Genomic DNA, 24,275 nt, shown 5'->3' on the forward strand with positions numbered 1-24,275 from the left:
CTGCAGAAAGAGTGGTCTAATAATACGCATACTGTGAGATAATGAGAGGGAAGCAAAGAGCATGAAAGAATAAGGGAAAGCAGGTAGCAAGGTGGAGCAAGGTCAGCATTTGGCTGTAAATAGGGGCATAGACGCTGTGTGTGTGGTGTGCCTGACCTAAAGTCATGGAGCTGAAGATGTGTTTTCCCTGCTTATGCTAGGCTGTGTAGATTTTGAACTGACTATTATTACAGAGTCAGATATACTGACTATTGTTATAGACCGAGATGTAGGTCATCTTTGGTAAGTACTACAGCCTAGACGTTATGTGTTCCTCGCGTTCTTAAATGTTCTTACCAGTGCTGCAGTTTTGGGGATTGCATGGGATCCTGATTTAATAAAGAGAAAAATTTAAGATTCACACCACTGAGCTTATTTGCTTTGTTTACGCATTGTTTTGTAGTACTGATAGAGTGCTATTGTGTGATGTTCTGAGGCCATACGACAAGAGTAGGTTGTATTGCAGAGGTTTGGTAACTCCCTAGTTTTCAAAGGCTTAGCAACCATCACACTCAACTAGGTTGTGAGGCAGCCCTTGTGGGCTTTTAATTCATTGAGAAAGAGTTCATTCTCATCTTTATTATCTTAATTTAATTTGCTTTTGGTGTTAAAGAATTCCTATCTCTGTCTTGTATTGCCATTTTGATTTTCTCCCTACACTACCCCTAACTCCTTAGTGTAGTGCTTTTTCTGTGTAGAGTGCACTTGCCACGTGTTACGTACCCATGCATCTGCAAAACTTAACTTTCCTGTCTGTCCTGCACAGATAAAATGTCTTTTCCTTTTCTCCCAGAAATGCTGATGCTATCTTTGATAGACTGTGAAATTGGAATGAGAATGGATGGATTACATGCATCCTTTTAAAAAGGAGAAAAAGCCTGGAAGATGTTTATGTAGCTTTTGGTAAACAGCTGTAGAATCTTGCCAGCATTCTTTACTGTCAGCTCTAACCACGTTGTGGTTTTGGGGGGTTTTGGTGTGGTTTTTTTCTTCTTTTTTTCCAGGCAGTTCAGAGATCCTTGGCACCCTTCTAGTTTCTCAAGCTTCCTTTCTTCTGCTGTATTTATAAAACTTTCTCACCTTTCCTTTCTCTCCCTCGCATGCATGCATGCATGTTCTGCCACTGTCTGAAAAGCTTGTAAGGTCTTTGGAGGGTGGTGAGATTGAGAATTGTTTGTATGCACTGGAGGAAAGAGTGAATGGGGGAGTGAACTATTCCCCAGTTCACACCTGACTGATATACATGGGAAGGCTAAAACCATGTTCTGTAATACAAGAATCAGAAGCAGCCCATTCATCTCTGATAGGTGTCAGCTAACTAGTTGCTATAGAAACAGGTATAGTGTAGAGTAGCAGTTCTGAGGTGGGAATTATGACTGGGTAGTGATTGGGAACTGGGAGCAATAGATCTTGAACTGTTGCAAAAGGTGCCTGCCTGTGTATAGTCTCGAGCTGTCCTTGCAAGTTTAAAACATACTGTCTGAACTTGTACCTGGGTAGCTGCAGAGAATTCTAACACCTGTGAGGACAATTATTTTTTTCTTTGGTTTAAACGTGTTTGAGAGACAGTCAGCTATCACACAGAAGGAGGTGAGGCAATTATAAGACTTCCCCCCGCGGCCCCCTCAGCTTAAGGGGGCCCCAGGTAGCTCTCGTCCTAACTAAAGTGTAGAAGATACAGTAGGATTAGCTGAAATTTGTTTCTCTTGGAGCTGGAAGATTTCTGTGACACCCCATAACCCAAAGGTTGCAGCCAGGGCAGCTTGTTTAGCTTTAGCTGTGGTGTTTTCACCAGTCTGAGCAAATACCATCACATTGCTTCCCCACCTTTTGTTTTAGTATGAATTGTAACTTCAATTTCTCTAAAAAACAGCCTAATGTAGTGAAGTTCTGACTGTGGCCTTTGGGATATGATATTTTCTTTTTTTTTTTTTAGGTAAACTTAGCGTATACATTCAGAGAAGAACTGTCAAAAGGGAGCATTACCTTAAGCACACTTTTCCCACTTGAGCTGAGACCAGCAGAGAGAACTTTGTGTAAACTTCTGAGGCATTTCTGTACGGTGACAGTGAGGTTGCTATAAGAACTTGAAGAGAACAAACTGCTAATTTAACATTTCTTGGAAAAAAACCCAAAGGCTTCAAGCATAGTATAGAAGTTGTGGTATAACCCCAGCTGGCAACTAAGTACTGTGCAGCTGCTCACTTGTTCCCCCCACCCCCCAGAGGGATGGGGAACAGAATTGGGAAGAAGGTGAAACTCAAGGGTTGATATAAGAACAATTTAATAATTGAAGTAAAATAATAACAGTTGTAAAGAAAAGGAGGGAGAAGGGGAAAGGAATAAAATCCAAAGGGAAGGCGCGGGGAAAAAAACCAAAACAAGTGATGCACAATAAAGTTGCTCACCTCCAACCAACCAATGCCGACCAGCCCCCAGGCAACGACTGACAGGCCTCAGCCAACTCCTTCCAGTTTATACACTGAGCATAGATGTTCTCTGGTCTGGAATATCCCTTTGGCTAGTTCGTGTCAGCTGTCCTGGCTGTGTCCCCTCCCGATTTCTTGTGCCCCTCCAGCCTTCTCCCTGGCAGTACCTGAGAAACTTTATTAAAAGTCCTGGACTTAGTATAAACATTACCTAGCAGCCAGTGTGTTATTAACATTATTCTCATACTAAATCCAAAACACAGCACTGCATTAGGTACTAAGAAGAAAATTAACTGTCCCAGCTGAAACCAGGACAAAGTCTAAGATCTTATTCCCTTCCAAAAAACAGACCGACGTCTTAAAATTGTGTGATTAAATCACGACATTTTTTTTTTATTTAATGGAAATAATTGTTGCAATTTTTCTGCTATTAAAAATGAAACTATCTTTTTGAAATACAGGTTATAAATCGTTCAACAACAGAGCTACCTCTTACAGTGTCATATGACAAAATATCTCTTGGAAAACTCAGATTTTGGATCCACATGCAGGATGCCGTGTACTCCCTCCAACAATTTGGTATGTGTTTTATCTTTCCTGACTTTAGGCCAAAAAAACCCAATCAACCCCCACTCAGTTTTTTTGTTGCCACTACTTAGATGACACTTAACTCTTCTGGTTAGCTGGTGAAAAGGTTTAATGCTACAGATTTTACATGGTGTTACTTTAAGGTAAAGATGGAAATAAAATGTAGACATGTGGTAGGAAACAAGAATACGGAGGTGAATTAACAGTTTCTAAAACAATTTATTTGGATAGTATACTGTAAAAGCACAAGAGGCCAAAATAGAGAGGAGTTATTTTGCCATGGGTTTCCCATATCATCCATGGAACAGAGAAGCTGGATCAGTATTAACATAAGCTTTGATATAAGCTATGCACAGCTGGTCACTGTAGCCATATACCTACAGTGAAATATAGGCTTAGCATGAAGAAGGAATTTGGTTTCTGATCGTACTGCTTCTGACTCTTCAGAACTGGCTGGCCTCTCACCTTGGCTCAATTACAAATTTATAAGGTATTCAGATAAACTGGAGGCTTTACGTGCATGAAACCATTAAATTCTGTATTATGCCTAAATGTGATGGAGCAAGGGTTGGTGCGCTCTGTGTTGGTAATGGTATAGCCAAGCTTTTATTGTCTTTAAATGTCTGTTCCACCGATGCACATCTTTATGAGTCTAATCATCACTCTCAAAAATCTGCATCTTATTTTCAGGGTTATCTTTGCTGAACTTAGTTTTCTCTCACTAGACTGTAATTGGCCTCTTTATGCTAGAGGAAGGAACTATGTTGTAACTGCACTGGTTACTGGAATGTAGGATTCTCTCTGATCCTCTCTTTTTTTAAGCACTTCAGACAGCAATTTAAACTTTTTTTCAGGCCAAGAGATCCTAAAAGCTTCTGTGCTGTATTACTTTAATGATTCATAAATCCTTCCCAGTTTATCTTTCTTTTTTTAAAAAGCAAATAGATGCAGTATCCTGTTAGTTTTCTGAGAGAAATATGCAGGGGTAATGCTGCTTCCGTACGGTTCAGTAGCATTGTTTGTTCACCAAAATGGAGCCAGTAAGAGGGAGAGGAGAGGGTTTGGTTATTCACTGTCATGTCTGAATTAATACTTTATGATGGACAACATAACATTTAAGGCATTGATTCTTCCTGGAAAAGAAGCCTGTTGAGCACTAGTTTCGGAGTGGAATATTGTAAGACACATTAGTTGTATGCAGTGTAATTTAATGGAAAGTCTAGGCTTTTCCATTTCCTTTCCAGCCTAAGCTTTTATGTTGTGGTGTTGGAGGAGGGAGAGTGAGTAAGGAATAAGGTCACCCTAAGCAGAATCCAGCTACTTCTCCTTAGCCCAGTCTAATTTATATCAAAGATGGAAGTCTGCTTAAAATAACTATCTTGAAAGAATCATGTAGCTGCTTGCTCAGTTTGTGTGGAGCATTTGACTACCATCATTTCTCCATAAATTTTTGTGAGCCTCCTCAGAATGGCATAATTGAAATTTTCATGTTCCATGTCTTGGCTGTCTTGTGATGGACACTTAACAACCTAGGAGTACCTCCACTGCCTGGGGAGAAAAGCTTACATAAGATGCTGCTTGTTCTCTCTAAGTACGTAGATAGTGAAACATAAGGTTTAAAACTTCCCTTTTGGAATAACTTATGGAAAGATCACCTTAGATCAGTAGCAAAGCTCCAAAGCAACTTGAAAATGAGTGAGTTCGCATTCTTCTTGCTGTGATGCAGGACAGCTGATATGACAAAGTAAATTGGTATCTAACTTGCCAGTGTCATAGTTAGCACCATTGCTGTAAATGCATCATTCTGTATTTTCTGAGAGTGGTAGACTTTACTCACAGTGGCTAGAACTTTTTAGTTCAAAAAGGAAGCATCTTAACACGGGCTGAAGGCATTCAAAGGCATGGTGTATCTTCTGGAAAACACGCTCCTTGTTGCTGGCAACCATATTTATCATGGACAGGCTCTAACTCTTTTGAATTGATGGTTGTCCAGCATATAACAAGGTACATACCTCCTTTAGGAGATTTGATAAGACAATAGAGAGTATGTATTCAGCTCACTGATTGTGCTTTCGGGAAGGCGCTTTTGTCTTTTTCTGTTTATCAAAGAGAAGCTTCCAATTTAATTCTGCAAGGACCATCAAAAGAATTGATGCCTCATCCATGATCTGGGGTCTCTACTGTTGCATGTACAGCCGTGTTTCTCACTAACCTTTGTTGTCCTTTACGTTATAGTCCTCTTCTCTTTTTTTTTTTTAGTTTTTAATGTGAAGGTTGCTTCTCTTATGTATCAAATAAAAATTCCAACTCTTAACAACCCTTTTGCTTCCCACTCAGGCCAGCATAATTTCCTGTGTCTTGACATTTGGCTGTCAGGTGTTCAGCTTAGGTGGTAGTTACACAACATGCTAAAGGCGTATCAGTCTGCTTGTAACTGATGGGTAGACTTGGAGTTTAGCAGTAAAGCTGCCATCATGTTTTGGATTTATGATTCCTCAACAAAACATGTGCAGGTTACATAAGATTCCTTTCATACTGGACTCTAGCATAACAGCAGTTAACTTTTGTTACTTCTTGCAGAGTTACTTGTTCTTTCTTTTAGGGTTTTCGGAAAAGGATGCAGATGAAGTAAAAGGAATTTTTGTTGATACTAACCTGTACTTTCTGGCTTTGACGTTCTTCGTAGCAGCTTTCCATGTAAGTGGAGAAATTTTGGGTTTTAGGAATTGCAGCATATGAAATAAATAAAAAGGGGGGAGGGCGCTGAATTTCAACTTTTTAATGTATTCAGAACTTTCTTAGTAATTTCAGTAGAGCAATGGAAGTGTTTTCTGGTCTATCAGCTGTATTTCCAATACAAAGTTAACACAGAAATCTGAAATAAGACGTAAATTTGAGATAACTAGATAGAAACTAACAGTCTTGTCTGAAATATAAAACATTTAACTTCATAATCACTTTCTTTTTAGTTGTAGTTGAACCAAAGCCCCTAGAAATAATATGTCTGTCAACATTGGTTCAAATTTTGTTGAGTTGTCACAACATTTGCCACTGTAGTGGCATTGCTTGGGCACCAATAGTAGGGTTTGAGTCTCAGACTTCTAATCCCTGGAGAAATTTAGATCAGCTGATCTAAATTGCTTCAAAAAATTGTTGCTGTGAAGTGCAAAGCTTAGAATTCTAGTCATGGTTATTTGTTGTTGTTGTGTTTCTCTTACGTATTGTGTCTTGGTTTAAATACAAATCTTTGTTTTAATGAGTAATTGTATTAGATTTCATTGTTCTGCTGTGACTGTTTTTGTCATCTACAGTTATGCTCAATACAGTACCTGTATTCCAGGAGAGATAAGAACTTGCTGAGCATGTTAACGTTTCTTTGTACTTACATTACATGCAATTAATTTGGTTGGAAAGGCTTAGACTTCCCAGCCATATTAATTTATTTTTTCCATTCTGCTTATCAGGTTATAAGGTGTCTGTAGACTCAGACTAGCTCTTCTGATACTTCTTATTTTTGTGCATCGTTTGCCCAAATTAAAAAAAAAAAGTATTTTTCATTAAAATCCTCTGACCTGAGAATTTGCCTCTGTGCTGCTTTTTTTCAGATAGTGAATGGTTAAAGGAAATACTGAAAAATATACTGAAGAAAATACTGAAAAAACCCCACTCATTACAAATAAATTTAATTCTAAATGTCCCCGAAGTTGAAATCAACTTCTTAGTTATGAAACAGAGAGGAAAGCTGACTTGCTGTATTGTAAGGGGTTTTTTATTATTTAAAAAAAAAAAAAAAAAAGCTTTGGTACTATCCAAGACTAAATTTCTTCAGTAGAATCTTGTTTAGAGGCTTTCCCAGGTCTGTCAAGGTGAGCAACTCCTCAAGGTCCTCATTCTTCATCCTCTGCCATATGTTACCCTGTGTTGGGTCACTTAACTTTCTTTGCACATTGTGCAGCATTGTAGGCGCTAGCAGTATTTGGAATTCATCCTGTCATTTTGTACTGCTTTTAGAGCTTGGGCTTCTAAACCAGGTTTTTCTTTAATTCCCTCTTAAATGCTTTTTTAACAGTTCATCTGGCAGTCTCTAATTCATGCAAGTTTCAAGCAAATGAGTGTGTTTCTTGCTATTTGCAGCTTCTCTTTGATTTCCTTGCATTCAAAAATGATATCAATTTTTGGAAGAAAAAGAGGAGCATGATTGGGATGTCTACAAAAGCAGGTATGGGCCAGAATGAGAAGTGTTGTGCACTTGTTGTGTAATGTATACTCTATGTTTTCAGTCTTACTATAAGTTGGCACTTTGTCAATTCCCCAAGGTGGCAAAATGAGGTGGTTTTGTGTATGAAAAGATGGCTGACAGACTGGTTCTAGCTTTGTTATCATTGTGCTCAAGTATCACTTGCTTTTAAGCATTTGTGTCACTTCTGAGGTTTGACTGTCTTGCAATTAAGAAATAGTTTAATATTAAGCCAGTTACCATATTTCCTTTGCTGAAGGAACATAAAAATACTTGGAGAAAAAATTGAGGACCAGAAAGAAACCTATGAGTAGAGAGGATGTTCTGTCATGGGTAATGCTGTCATGTGAGTCCCATGTGTTCCTTGTAGATAACTACAGGTTCCAGAATATTTGGAGGGGAAATGTAGTGCAGTGCTGTTGTTTGATTTGGGCTTTGAGGTGAACAGGAGCAGTAAAACCTCATGAGGTTGGGGGTGGGGAAGAGCGTGGGAGGGTTGAATTGACTTGAATGTGGGAAAGGTGAGAGAAGCTTAGTGATCTGACATCCTGCCAAAGCCTTCCTAGAGGCAGATGAAGATAATAGCCAACCCTGGATGCTTAAGATTTAACACTTCCAGCCTTGTTTGTTGTGCTAATACTTACTGCTTGTTTTTTCTAATAGATTTTTTTCCATTCAGATTATGAACCTGGAGTCACTTGACCTCTGAGACTAGCCCAAGTTCTATCATATTTAAAGATTAATTAAAACATGTGAGGAATAGCAATACCAAGAAAAAAATGTTTTAGAAAATCATTCCAAGATGAAGAGCAACATGCTCTTCTCATGTGGAGACTCTGTTTATCATGTGCATCAGAGTGCATTTGGTTTTATAAGGCATTTATAGTGTTGTTGGCATACCTAAGCCAAACAGTAGGATTTCAAAGTGGTCCATGGAATTTCAGAATTAAGTGTTAATTGCCAGTTTAAAAAGTGAGTAAAGTCAAATTGAATGACAGAGGGGTTTTTAACCTTACTATCAAAGTAGCAGTCTTCAGTCTCCAGTAACTGATGATTCCATCCTCTCTTCAGCAATCCTTAGTCACCTTTCTGCTGCTATCTCCTTCTTGCCCTGAGGGAGAAGTGCAACAAGCAATTGGTCTGGAATGGTGCAGTGTAATTGTTGTTGGCTGAGTGTGTTGTAGCTCTTACCTCTTTCTGTCCCTGCTTAACAGGATGGATATTTGAATCTAAGAACTAGTTGGTAGACACTTGCAAGCATCCAAGGTTTTGCAAAACCTGGAAAATAAACCTAAAATGTATTTCCTAATGTTTACAAACATTAAATTAGTTGCATGAGTTTCAAAGACTGATGTTATGTTACCTCACAGCCTTTCAGCTTCCTCAAGACAAGAATCATGCTCATACTTCATGATAGTACTGATACATTGCTGAATTGCTGCAGTACAGAAGTCTTCCTTAAATATTCCAGTTTCCTTTCATGTTTTATGATAAGAATTTCTTAAAATGTTTTTGTTCCTTATTTGCCTGGAGGTATATAGATCACTGGCTATTTCTATGACTACTTGATATATCAAGATGTATATAGGAGGAGTTCATCCTTAAACGTGTAAGACAGAATTACAGAAATAGGCCAACAGTCTTCTAGCATTTCAGCTGTTCATTTAAATATTAATAAGCCTTTCATTTTCATTTCTTTCTGTCTAGTGCTTTGGCGGTGCTTTAGTACTGTGGTAATATTTCTTTTCCTTTTGGATGAACAAACAAGTTTATTGGTACTGATCCCAGCAGGCATCGGTGCAGTGATTGAGGTGAGTTCTTAAACTCTAGAACCAAATACCAGTATCTACAGCAACATCCATAGTTTATTGTAGAAAAGGAATGCTAAACTAGTTACTGGAAAAATACTGCTGTAGTATGCTGTCTTAGCAGCGTTAACTAACTTTCAGTGGTAGAGGATAAACTAATAGCTAAACTGGAAGTATCATTTTTTTCTGAATGGTCCACCTGGTGTTGTGGAAACCAAACATAGAGCTATGCTGAGGTTCCTTCCTATCACATTATCTGGTAGGCATCACTCCTGACCAGGGACGTATTAACAACATCAACCAGCCTTCATGGAAGCGTTTGTCAAAGAGCAGGCTGTGTGCCATCAGACAGTGCCACAGAGCTGCAGCTTTCTCCCTGGCGGTGACTGAGGTGCTTGGGGAAGGAGGAGACTGCTGGCTGTGTTCATTATTCCAGAAGGCTGTGTCCAGTCAGTGGGTTGCAGGTACTGCTTAGCAGCCTGCTTTATGTGTAGTAAAGCACAGTCAGCAGCAGTGGGCAGATTTCTCAATTTAACATGGTTTGCAGATCTACTCTCGGTATTTAAAAATAAGTTTGGGACACTCAAGTGGAATTTTTGACTACAAATCTATTACAGCTGCAGATAATCCCTGTGGAAACAAAAGAGTTCTAAATTTTTAGTTAGTAATGAAATTTTTGAATGCAGAGTCGGAAAGTGATCCTTAAATTTCAGCTTATTGTATGAAACAGATGAAGCTCTTCTAAAAACTATGAACAGCGGTATCCTAAATAGTACCGTTTCATTGACTGTGATGTTATTTTTCAGTATGTTGACATTTTTAAGTCTGATGTACTTCTGTGTGTTAAGTTTTCCGTATCAGATTTTCCAGTGGTTTTGCTATTCCTATAAATAGCAGTTTAATCTGGTATTTCAAACTTTCTTTAGCTGTCTGAAATTTTAACAAAGTTTCAGGGCTAAATATATATTCCTATAAATATGCAGCTACTTTTGTAGAATATATTTTATTTTTATTCTTGAAATCTAAATAACTAATTTTTTTTAAATCCTTAAATTAATTTTTAACATTTTAAACTAAATTTAAAAAATATTTTTAAAACTAACTAGATTTTTAAAAAACATTAAAAAATATTTTTTTTAAAAAAGTGAATCAGGTCAAGAAAAGTGATGCTTTTGTTAGTTTGTAGTGGAGAAGGAAGAGCGAACCCTGGGCTCTAAACCACATTTTTTCCAGAAGTATCAGTGGAGACCAGGCGTGTATGGTGGTAGGGTAACAGGAACAATCAGCTGTGCTACAGGATTTAAGTGCAATTAAAACTGTTAAGATTTTTTATTGGTCTTTTATAATGAAGATGGATTTTTCAGTTGCCACTACCTAAGAACAGGCGGATTCAGATCTCATGTGGTTGTTGTGCCTGTCTGAGATTCTTCTTTGAGCTGCACAAAGATCTGTGAAATAGATCCCTCCAAGATCTGTAGTTCCTATGACTGGCTTCTACTGTCTTTCTCATGTGCCTTATTTTCCAGTGTGTTGCTTTTTGGATTGCAGGCTGGGGGAACTGGGTTGAAAGGCTCATATAGGAACACTGTGTGGGGCATTTAAGTTGAAGGGAAATGTTCTGTAGGTTCTGTTGAAGTAATATATCTCTCCTCTCAAATGATGGTGAGATAACGTGGTTGTCTCAAGGTTTGAATGAACATACGGACTATACATCTCAAAGGAATTTGTCTGCTAGGAAGAGCTTTTTTACAACTTCTTAACACCTGTTTCTCATGCAGTATTAATAGTGAACTTGTTTATGTGATAAGTAATACTCACATCAAAGCTGACAGTAAAGGATTGTCTTTACCATATTGCCCTTTTTTGTTTGGAAGATGGGATGGGTGACAAGAGAATATTGGTGTATCTAAAGTTAAACGAACAAACCAACCTTGTCCATAAAAAGCTTGATGGAGCGTAGCTCTCCTGGTGAGCTTACTGCATTAAGTTGTTGAGTCTGTATAGCAGGGTAGGTATGCGAGTAAATTTTCATGTGAACCGAACCTTAGGTTAGTTAAGGTCCGGTTCTCACAGCTGAACCGTAAGTAGTCAAACAATTCAGCGGATTCACTGAAGCTTGCTTGTAGCCCGCTACTGAACTGTAATGACCATGTAAGTGCCCACTTAATCACTGTTAGGGGTTTGGAGGCACCTTCATTTTGCAGACCCCAGCTGACTTGAAAGGCATGTGAAAACTCCAGGTGGTTACTGGAGAATTTTCTAAATGCCTCACCTGGGGTGCATGCTGCTGAGTAGCTAATGCCCACCTAAGCACTGCAACTCAGATGTCCTGGAAGGACTACATTATTTCACTTAAAGTACATCATCTGATACGGACACTTAATAGTGCAGGCTTTCAGTGTTGTACTTGTCTGGTGACACAGCATTTGGTTTGTGTAGAGATGCAGGCGGTGTGCTGCAATCAGGCTGTTGCTGCTTTATGCAGTGGGTGCTTAAAATAGATATTCTGAGGTCTTGATTCTGATTATCTGAATCCTGCAGAAGATGTTCCTTTGGCTAATCTTATGTGCACATTTTGTTTTTGTTAATTATAGCTCTGGAAAGTAAAGAAAGCTTTGAAAATGACCATCAAGTGGCAAGGCTTGAGACCCAAAATTCAGGTATAGTAGACACTGACCTGTTAATGATGACACTCTTGAGTTGTCCATCTGTTTCCAGGTTACTGTGCTATTTGGCTTTTAGGGAAATTAAGATTAAAAAAACTATAAACATGTCCTACGTACATCTTCCCTATGGATGGCTTAATCCAAAAGCTGGATGAGCGTTTTCAAACTTACTGGTTTCTTCAGTTCTGTAGAAGAAGCTATTTCTATGTATTTATGGTGCAAGAAACCAGAAGGCCTTTGTCAGTCCTGCTGAACTGAATCTTAACAGGTGGGACTGTGCTCCTGCCACTGTGTTAGAAAGGCACTCTTCACTGACACGGTGATTTGAAGTAAACTGAATTTTTCGTGAAGCTGTAGGCATAACTTCTCTGTTGTGGAACTAGTAGGTGTGACATATTCTGGGGGCAGGACAGTCTTTGGCAAATCCTCTGGAAAAAAATTAAGTCCTGAGACTGTAGGATGTGCAGTGGCAACAGGGATTGAAGTTAACTTTTCTTTTTTACATGAGTGTAATCTTTGTAAAGTACAATCTACATTGAAAGTTTCTCTTGTTGGTAGGCAAAACAGTTATCTAATCTTCAGTGTTGATTTCAGAAGAAGTTCTGGGGTTTTATGCTGCTTGAAGTATATGCATCCTGAGTAGCTGATAGCTGTGGTTGTTCCTTTGCCGGTATCCAAGGAAGTATGCTTAAGCAGTCATAATTTCTGGAGATGTGGAGATAATCCATAACTGACCTCTTCATGCATGAAAAGGGTTATGGTTTTTAATGACTTTATCTGCCAAATCATTAGGCACTTGACTTTGCTTTTGCTTTGTGAACACTGCTGTCTCAACAGCATTTTCTAAAGCAAAGAAGTCCTGGATGTTTGGTGTAAAATACGAAGGGAAAAATTAAACTTTTTGTCTACCCTGTATTTAGCAGGCTGCACAGGACCTTTGTAAGACATTCTTGTATAGAAGATTGTAAGAACTTTGAACTGTTACCTAGCTTAATGTCTAAGCAGTTTAGTTAGCAATTTGAATCTCTGTTTAGGGAGTTGGACAGCAAGTGCTTTTCCCCCCAGTTTTGACTTGATTATACCTTTCATATGTATTGCAGTTTGGTACATACAATGACTCTGAAAAGAAAACTGAGGAGTATGATACCCAGGTAAGAGGGAATCCTGTGACTTCTGATCTATAAAGTCTATGTATGTGGCCTGCTGCCTGACTTGTTTCACTCTTTTTGTTGCAACAAACGTTTTCCGTGTTCTCTTAGCTGTTAAGTGAATCATCATCGTGTGGATCATATAGTGAAGATACATTCTGATAATTCATGAAATGAAACCATGAAAGTTGTTTTCTTAGCTGAATCTGGTTGAAACATTTCTCTGAGAAGCAGAATTGCAGGTGATTTATCTGAGAGAAATATCTTTTAAAGTTTGCATTCACAAATTTGAACATTTGTATTGGTACCTGTTATTTATGCTGGAGGAATGTTCATGTGCTTCCTGATTTCTGAAAGGAGTTGAACATAGGTGGCAACATTGGTATTAAGTAGAGAACTACTCTTGGACTCTGATCTTCGTGCTGCCTCTTGGTGCCTATGCTCTAAGGTGCTTGGTTGTCTGAACTGGGTGTTGGAATTTTCACCACCTTCTCTAGAACTGGAAGCGTACTGGAAATAATAGCATGCGTTTAGGAGAAGGAAAAAATTTCCAGGAAAAAATTGTGCATCTGTCTTCTAGTTACTGTCGTGAAAAGCCTGCTGTATATAAAATGTGAATTACTGAACTATTTTCCTTGTCTATTAGGCTATGAAATACTTGTCATATTTGCTCTATCCGCTGTGTATTGGAGGTGCAGGTTACTCCTTGATGAATGTCAAATACAAAAGGTACTGTAAATTTATAAATGGTTTTGTACAGAATTGAAACATTCCTCATTTTTTTCTATATTAATTAATTGGAGGTGATGGGTTATGGAAACCAGTTACTTTAGTTTGTTTGATTCATAAGCCAGGAACCAGAAACTTCCTTGTTCAATAGGATCTAAAGCTGAAGAGTCTAGCTGTTTTTTTAGCATCTTGTAAGCTACAAGGTGTTGTATTTCACAAGTAACCTGGTATTACTGTGGTACAGAATAAAATAGCTTGCATACATGAGTAAGCTGTCAATCAGAAGAGGAGGAAGAAAGCTGCCATTGATGTTAAGAGAATTGGTAAGGTGGCAGGAGAGATGAGAGGAACTCAGCGGTTGAACCTGTCCAGTAACAGGAATACGCAAAAACTGTACGAAAATTCTTTGCTCTGACCAAGAGGTTCCTTTGCTCCTAAATACGATAGCTAGGATGACAAGCAAGCAAGCACGTTTGTAGGAAAGGACTCTGTTCCTTTAGAGCCATGGACTTGCTGCAACATATTGATACTTCAGCAAGAGCTGGACTCAGTATTCCATGAAAAGGTGAAACTCTTGTCCGTTTTCACTCAAAACAGTACAGCTAGTTCATTTTGTACTGGAGAGATGCAAGCATCTCTCTGATGTGGCCATCAGACTGTTGTAGGAAAAAATCTGGAAACACAACCATGGTGATGGCCAGCCATGTAGACTTTTTTTTATATATATATATAGTCTTTAGGCCCAAAAAGGATGGGAGGGAGAGCAAGCAGTAGCTTAAAATAACATCAGAAAGAACTACTGTTGCTGCATACATGAGCTGTAGCACTTGTACTAGACACTTGGGCAATTTCTGGGCTATTAGAAGTTTTTTTCAAAAGGTTCTTGTCTTAGTAAGGAGCTAGCAAATATACAGCACTTAAATATTCGGCCTTTCTCACAAAATTCTTTAATTTATGAAGTACTGCAAAATACTATCTGCCAGGTGTTCCATGAGCTGTAGCTTAAGAAAGGGAGAAATTTCATATCACGGAATTTTTATAATTTTTAAATCTGTTTGTAGGGAAATGTGACAAAAGTAATCTTAACAGTGGATTATCCTTTAATCTTGCAGGCATTTTCTGATGCATTTTTTAGATGCTTGTGGATTAGCGAAGTGCTGCTACAGCTGTAATGTTGTATTAACATGTCACTAACACAGCAGTGCAAGTTTAATTTTAAATGATGTAACCTGAGCATTACGGTTATTAGCTGTTCTTACTATTGCAAGAAATACGGAATTTGACCGCTCTCTGTAGTACTACTATTACTGTGCTAAGATTGTGCTCCATTGAACATCTGGGAAGAGTAAGTGCCCACTGTAGTGGTTTGCATTGAATGGTGTTTGTTGTTTGAAATTTGGTAAGACCTTTACAGTGCCGTACTGTCTCTTTAGTATTTGGAATACACTGTTACCTTTGCAAGCCTTAATACAGTCAGGGTTCAGCGCGCAGTATTATCTGATGTCGTCAATGGTGCAGAAGTCTTAGAACATTCTGAAAAATTATAAAAGAAGTTCATAAAGCTCTCCAAACTTCTTGTATGGACTGATAAGCATCACTTGCTTAAACCACCTTCTGTGGAGCCCTTCCTAATTAAGGGAGGATGCAAGGTGTTTAGTACTTCCATAAAGTACTTGGCCATTTCTTGGAGTAGTCAGCATACCGTCATGTAGAGGATGTATTAAAGGTATATATTTTTGGCTGAGGTGAAAAAATAACTGGACTGTCATCTTTCTTTGTAGCTGGTACTCCTGGTTGATTAACAGTTTTGTCAATGGTGAGTCCCTTCCGGTTTTTTCTATTTGTATTTGTTCAAATGGAGGCCAAGAGTCAAAAGTAGAAAATTAACTGCTATCAGCTGGATCAACAGAACAGTAACTTGACTGTAGGTTCCAAAATTATCACAGTGACTGAGAAAGGGAGAAGAATCAATGCAAAGTGAACAAAAGGAATAGATGCATCTTCTCTCTTTAGAAAAACGAATGTAAATCTCTAATTGTGAAAGTGTAGTTGTATGATGTACTTCTGTTGTGCATTTGTCTGTAAGTTTTCCATGTTTTATCTTCAGGAGTGTATGCTTTTGGATTCCTGTTTATGCTGCCCCAGCTGTTTGTAAACTACAAGGTAAGATTGAAAAGCAATAAAAGATTACTTTTCTAGTCTCTTCTTCCAGACTGTATTACAAATTGATATTTTTATTCCTAGATGAAATCTGTTGCGCACTTACCGTGGAAGGCTTTCACATACAAAGTAAGTAAACGTCTAATTTAAAGATTGATGCAGTCATTTTGGAAATAATTTTCTGTAAGAAAAGGTTTCGTGATATGTAGCTTAAAGATGACAGTGCTCTTTTTTTTTTTTAAGAACTAAACTTGTTTGCAACTATCCTTTAAAAAAGACAAACCAAAAAACATTGATTTCCATTTTTCCTTAATGACTTCCATATAATGGAGAAAACTTGCATCCTAGTTTTGATGATGGTACTGCTTTCTGTACTGTCAGCTGTCTTGTGTGGGTACAAATGTTGGTCCTGTAAATAAATTAATCAGTTTCAATTTAATGCATTATTTTAGGAAGTGGGAGATTAAATTAGCAAAGGATAGTTCTCAAGAAACAGGTAGGAGCACTGAGACCTTATTTTGGCAGGTTCCAGGAGCTACCAGAGCAGAGACTGAAGTAATATACACATTATTCTGTTCTGGGGTGGTAAATTCTGAGCTTCTGGGCAGTGTAGTGACAAATGTGTGGTGGGTTGTTAAATGCTGGAGGAGGAGCTGCACTGTGGTGTCCCCACTGCCTATACTGACCTTGTAGGAAGTAATGCGATGCTGTAGCAAAGCTTAATACCAGACCTTGGAGGAGGGGAAGGGGAGTTTATGTAGAAACAAAATCAAGTTACTAACACTTTGATACCTGCATACCCAAAAGCACCCACTTGTGTGTTCAAGTGGTTTGTGTGATATGCAGGCACCGAAATGGATGTACCCAAGTATCGCAGTCAGGATTCCTTGTGTTGATGTGGAGGACAGGGGGCACCCACTGTTGAGTTCCTGTCTCCTATAGTCTTCCTCAATTGGCAATTACATGTTTGTTTTGTTCTTGTACCCCTAAAGAGCTGATAGTGTTTTGACTCCATCCTTTCCCACCTGAGTCATTAGGATTTTTGTACTGTCCTTTGTTTTCCTGATCTTTGTGTCCTGAGAAACCCTGGCTGGATGTGCTGGGATCATCAAGACCTTGACGCCACCGACATGCGCCCTTTTTTCTTCTATTTGCACTCACTGTGTCCATGTATTGTAATTCTCCAGAACATCAGTACTTTAAAAGAAACAGTGTTAAAAACTGCTCAAGACATAGTGTCCAATTCTGAATGGATGATCTGGGACAAAAGAACTAAAATCTTAAAATTTGAAGTGCCTTTCATAGCTTTTCCATTTCTGTGACGCTACAGCAACAGCCCAACTTTCTGCTGCCTTAACATTTTTAAGGAATCAGGGGTCATCTAGGAAAACAGATTGAAATATAACTGATAACAGAATAGCAGGTAAACAGTATTTGATATGAAAATACAGTCAAAGATAAAACCAAACATCTAGTGTTTCAGACATACTAGGCAAATTAGCATGTTTCTTAACAGAGGGGAGTACAAGGTACATTAGTGAAGTAATTTAATGATTTTTACTTCAGCAGCAAAATACAATAACTGAGCAGAGATATCAGCTAGGTAACACAGCGAGACTATTCAAGCAAGTAACCTTTGAAAGCAGTAGAATTCTCTTGCTGAACAGCCTTTTCTTACAGAGCATTTATGGTTCGTGTTAAGGTGCCAGAGGCTACCCACAACAAAGGCTTGTGTTTATTTAGGAAGAAGTACATGATGTTTTCAATTATGTTTAAATTACTGGGCTTTGGAGTGGGTAATTTAAATATCCGCTAGGAAAAAGTAAAGTTGCTTGCTTTCTTCTGCACTTTGAAGAGTGGAAAGAATAGTCTGTGGTCTCCTCTGCATTTGTTTCAGAGACCTTTGGTTTTTTCCTTATTTTGAACTCTTTCCTCTTTTGGAAGACATTAGCAAAAAATAAGACTGTTCTAACTTTACAGTTTCTGTAGTCTTTACGTTTATGCCCTTTATATTTTTATGAAGAGTACCTTCAAATGAGGTAAACTCGAAAGAGAACTAGCTAGACTAAATATTGTTGGATGAGCTGGCTTGATGCATTCAGTTTCAATGGCTTATGAAGACTGCCTAAGTGCCTTTGATCATTGTAGGATCACTCAGTTGGGTGTTGAGTTGGAAAGGCTGCCTTTTCCAACTTGGCCAAGGTTTTGGGGTTTTTTTGTTCCTTGACAGACCTTCTTTGCACAGGCTTGAGAAGTGCCATCTGTATTCTTTGATCACTTTGGACTGATGAATTTGTTTTGACTTGCCAGAAAGCTTTCCGGTTGTGACTAATTAGAGCTCTCTCGCGTCCAACACCCCCATCTTCTGCTGAGGCTTTATCATATAAACATTGATTCATTTTGAAGAGTAAGTCCTCCTGCACTTAGACAATACATCGTTTTCCCCTTGTATGCATTAATGCACAGCTTGCTACTATTGAAAGGAGAAGCTGTGTTACTGACCCAGTTTGTTAACCCAATAGTGAATATTCTTTGCTGGATGTGTTTCCTGCAGTTTCTAGTGAGTTGAAACAGTTCATTGCACCATATGAGTAACAGAGCTGGTGCACACTGTAAGAGTTGATTTTCATCCTCCCTGTAGGTTAGAGCCAGATTCAGAAGAGTTGCCCTACTGTTTACTTTCTTTACTTTCGCTGACAAAATATTGTTGCCTTTGCATGCCTGGAGCCTGTTTGCGTTGCTTTCCCAGCAGATGTCTGGGAATTTAAACTTTCTCGCTCAGGAAAAAGTTGTGAGGAAATACTTCGTTATTGCTTCAGAAACAAAACCTATAGTATGCCTAGTTGAGTGGAAATGTGTAGAAAATTATGTCTCCAGTAAGGAATAGATGATTACTTCCAGGGGAGCACTGAAAATATTTAAAGATGTTCTTAAGAGCAGTAAATTAACAAGTTTTTACACAGATTTCAAATTCCCCCAGAAAATGAAAGTGAACTGATATTTTGTAAATCTTAAATAATTTGAGTAATGAACGAATTCAAGGGGTTTTTTCAGTTTCTTTTAAAGATTTAACTGAAGTTGAATCCATATTTTTCCCCCTCTCTTGACAATACTATCACTTACCTGACTTACTCTGACTTTCTTTTTACTTCTAACTATAATAGTGTGGTCTGTAGTAGACAGTATGGTTTTCATTAAAAACTGCGTTAAAGTGTGCATTAATTAGTTTTTCAGCATAACCCTTAAGTATTGTTATAAATGTGGAAGTAGTCTGCATTCTTACTGAAAAATACAGTTGTGGAAGCCTGTTTCCTGTAGCTTTGTATGACAGATTACTTCCTTTTTTCACAGCCAACTGAAGTATGCTTTTCTTCTATTTGTAGGCATTTAACACCTTTATTGATGATATATTTGCTTTTATCATCACTATGCCAACATCTCATAGGCTGGCGTGCTTCAGGGATGATGTTGTGTTCCTGGTCTATCTTTACCAAAGATGGTATGCCTTTATTATTCATTCAAGTTTTTACAATGCTGTAGATGATTGCAGTCTTACAGCTGTAAAGAACTACAAAATAGTTCGGGAATTTTCATACTATGGTAATATATAGTGTGGTCTGGATAATGGTAGTTTTATAGATGCCTAGTGAAGGGAACGGTGAGCAGGGGGATCCTGGAAAGGAGATGTCAATACAAATAAGAGGAGCAAAAGCATTTTCCCATAACTGACTATTGCTGGATCCTTTTTAGCATGGTAAGAGGGTAGTCAGTAAAATCCTCTTTTCGCAGCACTCACAGGATTTTCTAATTACCCCTTCTCACTCTCCAAAACAGCAGTCCTCCTTTTCAGCAAATAGTTTCACATTGCAAGTTACAAAAAAAATTAACCCGAGACATGAATACCTGAAGTAAGGTAAAGGAGAGTAATTCTTAAGCTTGTATTCACAAATCCACTTAGGAGTTCTGGGCTTCTAACCCTTGCTGAGGGGCATGTGCTCAGTATCTGAGGCATGCTTTCCAACTTTCTCTGCAAGGCACTAGCAAAGGATGTTTTCTGGTGAGGGATTGCCCTGCTCTGGTCTCTTCTTTATCTAGTTTCCAAATACAAGTTACCAGGTTCTCTTGTAAATAGAGTATCTGGTGAGTTTCAGATTCTTTAAGTAACCAAAATCAGATTGGGAAGAAGGCTATAATCGTTGGAATACTGTTTGTAAGTGAAGCTATAGAAAGTGTGGGTTTGTTCCCAAGAATAAATATTTGTGTGGAGCAAGTAAGAATTTTAAGACAAGTTCATGTTATACCAGAATACATGGACTTGTATATCTAATCATTAATACTAAATGCAGACTTCAGGTTTGGCTTTATACAATCACACAAGTGTAGTAAAATACACCCCCTGCCAAAGTATTCTAGAAGTTAACAGCTCAACAGCTTCTGATAGGGGCTGGGCGCTGTTTTCAGGTCTGAGAGGTGTTCTGGATTGCTTGAGCAATACTCCAGCCAAGCTTTAGAGGAGCTGGCTAATAAATCTCTTAAGAGGCTCTGTTATGCAACAACTGGTTAAGAAGTGCACTTTTAAGTAGCACAGAACTGCTTAATTCCTTCAGATAGCAGACAGTATTGTAACTAGTAATTTATTTTTTTTTTCTGCCAGGCTTTATCCTGTGGATAAGAGCAGAGTGAATGAGTATGGAGAATCTTACGAAGAAAAGCCAAAAAAAAAAAGCTCATAGAGAATAAGTAAGAATTGCAGAAGATTCTGACCCCTGGACTCTTACTGGCTTTCATGTATTATCTGGTCTTAAGGAAGGAAAAACTTATTTAATAAGAGTATTTTTAAAGCTTATGACAGAACTACATGGACAATAAATCTTCTATATTGCCAAAATCTAGTTTTGATATCCTCCTGTTTCAAGATCCTCTTTTGTCCTCCCAAGGTCCACAGTCTGCCAGATATCATGAAATAAACTTCCTGCATTTAAACTTCAGTGAAAACCTAAGTGTCCTGACCATTGTAATTAATAACTAAGTATGTTTTTAAGACAACTCACTAACTGGAAGTGTGGTACCTGTGCCACTAGGCTATGAAAAGTGAAAAAACAAGCCCAGTGTCTTGCAGCAGAATTACACATTATTGCCAAACTGGAGGCTGTCAAAAATAAAATGTATCGTATTGGATTATATGCTAATTAAAAATCATTCTTGTTTGATAATGGAGATAAAGAGAAATCTAGAAATTGTGATTAAAGTTGTAAGTTGTATGTGGGCATTGAAGTTCATAGCTTAAAAAAAATGTTGGAAATACAGGATGAGATATGGGGTTGTTAAAATTCAAATTCTTTACCTTCTTAGCCCATAGCATGGCAGAGGGTTTCAGTTGTCTTAAACTGAACAAATATGTGAAAAAACTGTAACGTGAGTTCTTTCAATATATACCCAAGATTATATAAATCCTGCATTAAATTCTTCACTGTGTGGTACCCCAGTGACCTACTAGGCCAATTCTCTCATGTTTCAAAGGGAGTATCCTTGATCTTTCCCCTCTCCCTCCCTGCCCCATTCTATTTATAAGATGAAACACACATCATTAAAGTGGAGCGATTTTGCTCAAATACAATACAGGTTCAACAAACTACCTGGATACATAGGAAAAAAATCAGCCTGGTGAAGAACAGGTATCTTCTTCTCACACAATTTAAAATCCATATTGCATGGAAACAGTTCATTAAGGGAGGTATTTTAATTTGTTTCTTCCAAGTTAGTAAAAATAATTAGGTTGATCCTTGCATACAAATCCAAACTTCACAGCTATATCTAGAAACTATGGTTCTAGTTTTTTAAATACAGAGTGCATTCCTTCCAGCAGTAAATAAAATGCAATTAAAAAGTCCAAAAGACAGAATTCTAGTTTCCAATTCTAGCTTTGCTTTGGTCAGTTTACAAATAAACCCTAGTGATTCTTCAGTTTCTTTATTAAATTGCATGCTGTTTGTGCAATGCTATTTAACTTCAGTTTGTCATTGATTGAAAACACTTAACTGAATAACCCTGAAGAACACAGATCTACTTCTGTAGTCTGTAACTACTTCATTAAGTAGATTTTACCCAGTTCTGATACTGCAGAAGTGTAAACATATAAATACCTGGGTCCCAAAAAGATACAGAAATGTGCCCAACATCTTTTGTCACAGGCTTTCTTTTACTCTTAAGTTCTCCTTACAAGCTACTGGCAATGGAAAGGAGTCTTGAAGTGAATATTTAACTCATTTTCATGTTAAGGTCTCTTTACACTGTTAATTTTAACTAAGGAGGACTATTGATTTTAGCATTAAACATATATAAATAAGTCTATGCAAAACTGGGATTGCATCTGCTATATCTTGTACCTGTTTTAGATTTGTTTGGAAGGAGCTCTTTGCTGGTAGGCAAACTAATTTGGGACTTCTATTTCATAATAATAGATAAATGTTAAGTGTGTGAAATTTTTTCCTGATTTAAATAATGCATATAGCACATTCCCTTTTTGTGCCATTTCAAAACAACCAAGTCATTGCTGCTTCTAGAGTAACTTCTGGAAGTCCGGGATACCATATTCAGGTATTTCTAATGTTTAATCACTCATTTTTGTATGTAGCTGTTGAAAAATCACTGTTGCACCTTTACCTACTGTGAGTTTATTGGTCTTCTGTCTTGCATTTCTGATGACAATGACCTCATAATATACTTTACAGTAGTCATAAAAAATTATAAAATTAGAACGTTTTAAGTCTTTAAAATGAGCAAGACTTTCCTGTTCAAGTCATTGTTTTATGCATTCCATTTCCAAATAAAAGACTTGGCATATGGGATAGAGAGTTACCTTTTGTTGTGGAAAGGAAAGGTGGTGAAAAACTATGTAAGTAGTCTAATTTTTGAGATATTAAATGAAATTATTTAACTTTCTAGTTGTGGAAGTGGCATCAGCTTAAAACAAAAACATGGTTCTGTATGTGGTTAATGCAGAAGAAAAACATACATAAAATTTCACTGAATGTATTGCAACTCATGCTGGATTATCAGTATCTGTGATCTGTTGAGCAACTTGATCCTACTAGAAGGGTGAAACTTTACTGTGATAAGCAACTAGGTGACCATCTTGCATTCTTATATTCATTAGGCTTGTAATAGCTGTGGAAGTTAAAGGATGGCAGCTGTTTGGGGTTGGGGGTGGTTCTGGTTTAGAGTTAATTCAGAAAATCACCATACGCTTCTGGAAGATACTCTTGCACAGTACTTACTGGTGTATAATACCATGGCAACTGTGGCTTTTTAAGGACCTTAAGTGAAGAAAGGCAGCTGACTTGACTCTTTCTGGGGGTGTATGTGACCTTGGCTTAGTGCCTCTTGGCTTTGTTATGGAGATGGCGCTGTACTCCTGCACAGTTCTTCCAGTTCCATAATGTGCTATTTCCTGCTCAGCTTCACCTGCTGCTGATTGTCCTCCAAGAGATCACCTCCTGCCCTTAGGGCTTTTTCCCCTGGAGCTGTAGGGCTAACTCAGTAATCACAAAGTGGGCAGCAGCACAGTCAGTTTTTCTCTTGTCAGTAGAGCTCAAGAAGTCTGCTCTGCTTCTGTTGCTGCTACAGCAGGTGCTGTTTATGTTGAGGATACGTAGACACAGCACCGGTATGTGTTCCCTCTCAATAAGGCATTACACTCCAGTAAGTGTCATCTACAAGTTGGTGCCAGAAGCATTAAGACAGGTAATTCCCCCACCTTACAGACTATTTGGGCTTTCCTAATAGTCCTGTGTAAAATCCTCTTGAGTAAGTAAATCTAGCAATAGGAGTTGAGAAATAAAGCCAGAAAGAGCCCAAGTTTCCCAGATGCCCGATGACAGTAAAACTGCTTCTGCTCTTACACTAGGAGAGGTTTGGTCCTGTATCTGTGAGGATCAGTGCACTTTTCCAGTGGTTACAGACACATTTAAGAATCTCCTCTTGGTACAGTGGGGGGAACTGTGATGACTCCTGTTGTTTTCATCCATCTGTGTTAAATGCCCCTGCTCCTTAAGGATATCTGGAACTAATCACCTTGCTCCAGCTTTTCCTTTATGCAGTTCTTTCTTACTGTTCCTTTTAATATTGGGTTCCCCAAAGATCGTGGGGATTTCTGGGTCATATTTTCTGCCTATGTTTGGTTAAAAGAACATGATCGCTTCTTGCCCGCCCCCTCCACCTTCTGTTTAGCAGGAGGACTCTGTCCTTTTAGTCCTTGCCATACGGTACCCATAAAGCTTCTTGCAAGCTGTTTTGGGTATAGTATGTACCGGCCTCAGTTTCTGGCCTCTTAACGTTCTCCTTACTCAACTGTAGCTCCACAATCCTCATTAACTTAAGACAGAGCTCTTTTATGGTTGCTTTTATCATGATTTCTTCTCCTCCTAGTCTTGCACGCCTGCAAAGACTAATGGGCTATCTCACTCTTATTT

The 24,275-nt window shown here is 38.2% G+C and overlaps 1 protein-coding gene across 1 annotated transcript in view; it reads left to right on the plus strand.

The window, feature by feature from the left end:
- Nucleotides 1–22,741, plus strand: part of CLPTM1L (CLPTM1 like) — a 30,901-nt gene extending 8,160 nt beyond the window's left edge. The window contains exons 6-17 of the mRNA XM_056332792.1: nucleotides 2,930–3,047; nucleotides 5,659–5,753; nucleotides 7,191–7,275; nucleotides 9,001–9,104; nucleotides 11,696–11,761; nucleotides 12,868–12,918; nucleotides 13,562–13,644; nucleotides 15,426–15,460; nucleotides 15,752–15,807; nucleotides 15,889–15,933; nucleotides 19,188–19,303; nucleotides 20,459–22,741. Coding sequence (XP_056188767.1) covers nucleotides 2,930–3,047; nucleotides 5,659–5,753; nucleotides 7,191–7,275; nucleotides 9,001–9,104; nucleotides 11,696–11,761; nucleotides 12,868–12,918; nucleotides 13,562–13,644; nucleotides 15,426–15,460; nucleotides 15,752–15,807; nucleotides 15,889–15,933; nucleotides 19,188–19,303; nucleotides 20,459–20,537 — 933 coding nt within the window. The 3' untranslated portion in view covers nucleotides 20,538–22,741. The remainder of the gene's footprint in view (nucleotides 1–2,929; nucleotides 3,048–5,658; nucleotides 5,754–7,190; nucleotides 7,276–9,000; nucleotides 9,105–11,695; nucleotides 11,762–12,867; nucleotides 12,919–13,561; nucleotides 13,645–15,425; nucleotides 15,461–15,751; nucleotides 15,808–15,888; nucleotides 15,934–19,187; nucleotides 19,304–20,458) is intronic.
- Nucleotides 22,742–24,275: the final 1,534 nt, after the last annotated feature.

This window comes from Falco biarmicus, chromosome 3, assembly GCF_023638135.1.
Source record: "Falco biarmicus isolate bFalBia1 chromosome 3, bFalBia1.pri, whole genome shotgun sequence".
Lineage (NCBI taxonomy): Eukaryota > Metazoa > Chordata > Aves > Falconiformes > Falconidae > Falco > Falco biarmicus.